Source organism: Penaeus chinensis, chromosome 18 (genome assembly GCF_019202785.1).
Source record: "Penaeus chinensis breed Huanghai No. 1 chromosome 18, ASM1920278v2, whole genome shotgun sequence".
NCBI lineage: Eukaryota > Metazoa > Arthropoda > Malacostraca > Decapoda > Penaeidae > Penaeus > Penaeus chinensis.
Window position 1 is genome coordinate 29,238,402 of NC_061836.1, and position 7,500 is coordinate 29,245,901.

General features: G+C 38.1%; 1 protein-coding gene across 1 annotated transcript in view; it reads right to left on the reverse strand.

The window, feature by feature from the left end:
- LOC125034753 (nucleolar protein 58-like) overlaps positions 1–7,500 on the reverse strand; it is an 8,322-nt gene that overhangs the window by 462 nt on the left and 360 nt on the right. Inside the window, exons 2-10 of the mRNA XM_047626697.1 lie at positions 5,781–5,857; positions 2,717–2,894; positions 2,310–2,446; positions 1,941–2,140; positions 1,638–1,783; positions 1,156–1,440; positions 762–964; positions 517–644; positions 1–143 (exon numbers count right to left, since the gene is read on the reverse strand). The exon at positions 1–143 is cut by the window's left edge and continues 462 nt beyond it. Coding sequence (XP_047482653.1) covers positions 1–143; positions 517–644; positions 762–964; positions 1,156–1,440; positions 1,638–1,783; positions 1,941–2,140; positions 2,310–2,446; positions 2,717–2,894; positions 5,781–5,857 — 1,497 coding nt within the window. The remainder of the gene's footprint in view (positions 144–516; positions 645–761; positions 965–1,155; positions 1,441–1,637; positions 1,784–1,940; positions 2,141–2,309; positions 2,447–2,716; positions 2,895–5,780; positions 5,858–7,500) is intronic.

The window sequence follows — 7,500 nt, forward strand, 5'->3', positions numbered from 1 at the left end:
CCCCGTCTCGGCTTCCATGGGCTCCTCCTCTACGGCGGCTGCTTCCTCGGGCACTTCCGGCTTCACTTCCGCGGCTTCCTCACTCTGCTCTTGCTGCTGCTTCTTCTTCTTCTTTTTCTTTTCACTCTTGGGTTCCTCTGGAGCTGCAAGTAATCCTTCCATTTAGCTCAAATCATTATAAGCCATAATACCATATTAAAAATAAAAAAAAACTTTTAAACTTTAAATAAATTTTTGTGACACTGAAACAAGAAAATAAATGACAGTCTAATGAGGAAAGAACAATGAACTGATGTTACTAATTATTGACTTCAAACATTAGATTTTTTTTGTTTCATTGTGAAAGATGGAAAAAAATAAATTCAAAGTAACAACTCATGCTGCCATATTTCTGACAAATTAAGATTTTAAATAAAAGGTTTTGCCTTAGAAAAAGAGTAGCATCATAGAAGTTGACATGGAGAGATTATATAAAAAAAAAAAAAAAAAAAAAAAAAAAAGGACTCAAATACATACCTGCAGCTTCCTCTACTTCTTCCACCTTTATTCTCTTGGCCTTTTGTTCACCATAGGAATCGTCAAATTTGCGCTTTGTAGAACTCTCCATTGTCGTATCAGCAGCAATATGATACTGTCTCACATCACTGCAACACAAATTTATTAATAGAAAAAAATATAAATAAAAACATTGAACTAAAATCTTTCAATTCAGTTCCTGTACATTTCATGAATTGAATGGTGTTTTAATACACAACACTCACCTTGTGCCATGGTAACTGGCAAATGCAGACTGACTCTTAGCTTTTCCTGAGAGTTTGCGAGAATACCCAGTTTCCAACATTGACATCCTTGAGGAGAGTTTAGAATGGTTTTCAATACCCATCTCTGTGGTCGTTTCTTCACCAAGGGCATCATAACGACAAGCAAGAGCTGCCTTAGCTGCTAACATCCTGGACATTTTACCCTGTTGAAGAATGGAGAAAACTTTTTAGTTACTAGAGTATTCATTATCCCTTTTCATTTACCCATTATAATCTATTCCATAAAGTAATTGAAGATCTGTCCCATAATAAACTGTAATCAAATAAAAATCAACACTTTATCACTTGAACAACTTTCATTCAACAGAACTTCCTCCTTACAATGCCAACTCACCTTGTTCTTTGCACTGATCTGTGAAACAAGCTGTGCATGGTAGAGCAGACCATACTTGGGTGTGGAGTTCCTGGTCTTCAGGGCACGGAAGAGTGCCTTTTCTGCACCAAGGATCTGAATGGTTGAGGCTGGGTGCTTAGCCAGGTTGATGAGTGAACCAGCATGGGAGATGAGGCGAGCCCCCACCAGCTCTCCCACCAAGATGGTCAAGTTGGGTGCGATGGCTACCATTCGGTTCTTCAGGTATTCAAACAGCTGCGCTCTGTATTCTGTCAGTTCTAGGATCTGAGGATGGTATTTCAATCAGTTTAACTATGTTTGAAAACTTTTTGTTCTATTCTTTTTTTAAATCTTAATTCAATATGACCTGTATCAAAATCTGAACCCTGACAACTACAACTACCTTTTCTGTCATCAAATTCATAGACAAGTTACATTATATCAATATTCCAAATAGTTAGTTATTTAGTCTCTGTTCTCACCTGTTCACACAGAGCATTAATATTCAACATATCATCATCTGCAACTTCTGTACCCATAGAAACCTCAGCAGCTTCTTTAACCTTCTCTTCAAGATCCTCCGACAAGAAATCAGAGAAATCCGTAGCAACTGCCTTTTCACGAGTGCCTGTAAACAACACAATTTTCATTAGAGTTATCAAAAAAATTGTTTGAGAAAGGGGGTAGAGGGGAATTCAAAAATCATTTCATTACTCAAAGCAGACTCTAAAGGTAAATATAGCAATAAAAATCAACATTTGTAAAACAATCTCTTGCATTCTTACCCATTGCCATTACAGTACGAATGTAGGCCTGGTTGTCTGTAAGAATCTTTCCAAGCTCAGGAAAATGCCAGCCATACCACTCACGTGCCCTCATTACATAGTTATTTAATTCCTTATCAATATCGTCTAAGAGACAGATGGCTTGGACAATCATGGTGTCAACCTTGTCTGGAGAGAACTTCAACTTGTACCTAGCCAGGCTGTGAAAAACAAAAACATTTGACAATTAGATAGAGGACAACAACAAAAAACAAAGTAATAATATACACCACATAAAATATTCTATGCACACATAAGACTTTGTACTATTTTTACCATTTTTATACCAATGTGTATGTAAGTGTTATTAAAAAAAGGAGCAAATCTTACTTATGGCCAAGACCAAGAGACATGGCAGAGAGCTCCTTCTCCTGCAGACCTGGGATGAGGCCTTCCACCTGTGACTTGATGCATCTCATCAATTCATGCACATTGTTGTTGCTAACACACTGAACACCAAGCTTTTCCTGTAGGTCCAAAGTCAGAATATTAGTATGGTTTTAAGAGAAGCAAAACACTTATCAGTTCTTTAATACTGTAGAAGTTAACTTGTGGAAATTATATAAGCAAAAGACAGCATTCTCTAAAAAGAAAAAACAATTATATCTCCCCCCCCCCAAAAAAAAAAAAAAAAGCTTTCCTATATTTTTCCTGATATGATCTAGACATAGTTCTAAACTTTACATCGACCAGAAGCTATAATCAAGGGTGTAGAGGGTATAAGAAATGCCTTGTACCTTAATAGTGTTGCCCAATTTGGCATCCCACACCATCAGCTGTTCTTGGACTTCATCTGTAAACACCTTCTTCAACAGCTTCTTGAGTGGTTTGCATATTTTTCCCTCATTGAGAGCAACACCTGCTTGCAATGCTTCAGCAGAGTCCTCAAACTTCTTGAAATTCTGAAGTTGCACTCTGTAAAAAAAAATAATAATAATAATAATAATAATAAATAAATAAATAATTATAATTATGATAAGAAGAAAAGAAAATATAGTAACAGATTTCCTTTATTATATGTGGAATGTAATGCATTCCCCACATCATACTTTTACTAAGAACTATTTAAGCTATAGAGGTTTGCTTCAGCAGCCTATATCCAAGCTAGAAAAAGGGCTGATTTTGGTTTGGGATATAACATACTGGTTACAGAAGATTCAAAAGTTACTAGGACACTCACAATGACTTAAAAAAGCTACTGTTGACTTTGAATTCAGTATGATGGCCAATATATGAACACAAACACAAATACAGTACTGTGTATACAAAGATGAAAGGGAAAACAGCCACAATATGAAATGTGTCTCTTCAAACAAATAATAATGGACAATACAATGGACAGTATGGGCTTGAGTACTTTTTTGTGAAATTTGTTGCACATATGTATCTCCACAAGTGTTCAGTCAACAAGGAGTCAATTAGTAGGCTCTAATGACCATGCCTGATTCCTCCATTCCTTGACTTTGTGGATTTTTTCTTTCTTCTAATAATTTTCATACTGATACTGAAACTATTATTACTGACATTATGATTATTATTATGTTTATAAATTATAGTAAGCCTTTACAGTATAGACACTCTCATCAGAAACTAGGTCTCTCACTCCACATCACAAAATCTATTCAAGAATCTAAGTTGCTGTGACTGGGAGTTCCCTTCTTGCACTACTTGAGGGGAGGGTTGATGGTGGGTTCTGCCCCTCAACACCACCAGGAAATACTGCCTTCACCTTTGTATGCAATGCAAGACAAACTCGGGAGCACCAATTGGACTCAGGCCATTAGTGGTGCTTTTTGTGATCTTTTTCCTTTATTTGTAGTATTACTGTTCATCTCAGCAGATTATTTCTTGTACCGATGATTGCTAGTTTTTGTCCTCTACAAAAATATCATTTCAATTTGCCCTTGCTTAATCATCCATACAATTAAGATTAACTTTAACCCATTATTGATGGTTCCTCCGGAGCGTCGAACATCTTACTTTCTGGGTGGTATCTATAGTGGTGAGTGGCCACTGCCACTATAGATCACCACCCCCACAAGCCAACACCATGGGTGACCAAATTTAGAGCATAAGTTCCAAATTTAAGTCCCTTTTATAGCCTTGGGAATGTACTGAAGATTATGATTTTGAGAAATGAACATGATGGCTTGCATACTCGAAGCTAAAATGCAATCTCAACACTTTTGCACTCTTTCATAATGCCATGTATGTTATTCTCAATAAAACATTTACCATAATATTGTGAGAGTAAATCATTTTTATAAAATAAAAAGCTAATAAATAAAATTTCCCTGTGGATGGCATCAGTGGGCTGTGTATCAAGTCTTGAAGTAACTCATAGGTGTAGAGGCCTAAACTGCAGTCAAGGCAGAAGCTCCTGCTGCTCCTCTGCTGACCCTGCCTTGGATGCCAATGGGACCATCTCCTCCTGCCATCAGGGATTTCAGTGTTGGTATGCCATTGCTCTAACTGGTGTGGTTCCTGATGGAGTTGGCCTGTACCACACCTTGAATCAACAAGTCAATCAATCCCTGTGCATGACCTCGGCAACGAGTTCATGACACAGGACACGATTGGTCGACCAGTAGTCAGGATAAATGGGAAGATCCACCATCCTTATTATCATGCAGATCCCGAGGTATGCCAGTAGTCCTGTCTGGACAAGAGTGTCCACTATCTTATGTGATGCAAAGCAGTGAAGCACCTTGGCAGGAGGTGCCGATGAAGACTATGGCTGGGGGGTTAGCGACCTCAAAGGAGGAGGAGGAGCATCCTCAAAGTCTGGCAAAGTAAGGCATTACAAAAGTGAGTAATGAACGAGATTTAAGCAGAAAATTCCCACACTTCGACCTGGCAAGGAACACAGAACCAAAAGTAGCCAATGAGGTCCAGCTAACCTGGGTCACATATCAAATAACATGACCAATCACATCATAGCCTAGTGTACTGACATCACTTCCTTGTGTGACACTATTTACTACTACATGGAAGTAAGATGGTGGCAGTAATGACATCTTGAAAGTAAATATTAATTTTGTGCGTCTTTCTCTCTCTCCTCATAATACCTCCTACTCCCTCTATCCTTCTATAACATCCAATCCAGGTAAATGGAAGTATTAATAACTTCACATCCTTATATGACCTCATGAAGTAACTTCTGCACTAAAACTGTCTTCAAAATATCCATGCAGACACAACAGATGTTATTGAGGTCCACACATTACAGCTTACACATGAGACAACCCAGCAGACATCAGAGATGAAATGGTCAATGCTCCAGGCATCTTACTGGTGGGACAGCCATCTATCGTGTATCAATTTACAAGTAACAATATTAATGGAATTATTTTTTTCTCTCTCCAAAATTAAAGGAAATAGACCAATAACTGAGCACCTGTGGAGCCATCTCTGTAAGTAGGCTTGGACTGACGGAGGATATAGTGATTATTTAAGTCACTTCAGACTTGTTCACTTTCTTTACCTTCATTACTTTCATTTGTCTCCTAATAATAATGGCAAATGTTAATCCATATCTGCCATGCCATGCCTACAGCCGTCATAACAAAATGGCTCATCACACTGGAAAGTTCCACTAGCAGACTCCCAGGCCAAACGGCAGGATGTTTGCCAGAAATCACTGGAGTCAGTGATGCCAAGAGATGTCTAATACTGCCATTGACAGGTTAAAGCCTTCACCTATAAAAAGTCATTCACACCAAATGGATATAGAAAAAATATTACAATCTTAGAACATGACAGTATTAAAAAAAAACATGACAGTATTAACATTTGACTTACACTTTGCTGGCAGCTTCTGGGGTCTCAAAGTCCTCAAACAGGTTGTCAACTTCTTTCAGCTTTTTCTCATCTAGCAGCTGTAAATACATGATGAGATTAGTTTTCACATCTTTTCAAAACATTATCAATAATTAATATCATGGTGACAGCTGCTCTATGTACCTGACACTGCAGGCATGTCTAACACCAATGATAACTATCTTGAGATGAGAAAAGCAATTAGCCATTAATTCTGTATTATATATACACCTGCTTCCCTGTATAAAAGAAAAATAAGCTAATGTTACTGAGAGTGATGCACAAGGATAGATGGAAATGGACACTAAGCCATCTTATACAGAAAAAGAAATTGCGTAATAAACAAGCTGTAGCTATTTACTGTAAAATGGTGAAAAATATCTGCTGCACATCACTGCTCAGAGATTAAGTCCACAGTACCCTTGCACAGCCAGAGTTTTTAATGTTGCATTTTTTCTAATTGGGGGGGGGGGTGTATGGGGGGTTGCCCCCGTCTAGGGAATAAATTGAAGGTAGGAAATATATGTTCGGAATTTTAGGTTCGCACTATAGCCTGGTTTTTGGACTACATCTCCGAACAAATACAGTAAAAAATAATGCAATAAAAATAATAATAAAAAAATAAAATAAAATTTTGCAATAATTACATATATATCTTTGATTGACAATACTTCCAAGTTTATAGTGACAGGGATGCCTCTTCATGCGGGCAAGTGAAAGGGACACCTCACCCCTGGAGGGAGACTGACTAGACATGCTTTCAGGAAGGGGCTACTACAATCTTTCCGTCAGTGAATGAGAGTGCAGGGCAACATCCCTGAGCATGAGAATGTACTGGCCTTCTGTACTCTTGATATGACAAATGTTAATTAACCCTTTCCCGACGGGTCACGCCTATAGGTGTGAAAACAAACTGCTCAAAATGTGGCGTGCGACTGTATGCCATGGCGGCGCGCAAAAGCGCTCCGAGGCAGTGATTCGGCTTGATGTACCGAACTTATGCACTCAAAGTCGGCGCGTTGCCGTGGTTCGCCAGAGCGTAGTTTTTTTTTAGTTTTCTATACCCATCACCAAGGAGTTAAAGTACTAAAAAATGGTAGTCTCCCCATTATGTCTCCAGAATAACAGTTAATGGCATTGCAAAGAGGCGGCAAGGTATATTTATATCGTATGAGAATGTTGGCTAATCCTTCAAGGCTGATCTACAAGTGCCAAAGCAAGGCTGCTGGATCCAGTACTTTAGATATTCTTTGGATTTAGAATAAATAGCCAAGGATATCGACAAGATCCCTCAGAATAATGGACAGCAGAGGTCTTCAATGAAGCACTGGGAGAGCATATTGGCACACAGCCAGAGAGACGTACAAGAGCATCTTATAAACATCTACCTGTGCTTTAAAGTGACATATCAGCACTTAGCATTCACAAAACAAAAAACAGCTTAAAAGGACTAATCCAATGTAATCGACCATCCACTAAAAGCTGTTTTAACAAGGACACACTTTTGCGGTTTCACATGCACACCTCATTTGTTTTTATCATAAATAACATTACAGGGTTCTGTATTATAAGGCAGCCTACGGGTAAACAAAATAACAGTTATTACAAATGAATTAATTTGATATTGTGGAAGGCACACTAAGAAACACAAGATATACATGATGCCCAAGTAAATACTTAAATTAACATAAAATGATACAAA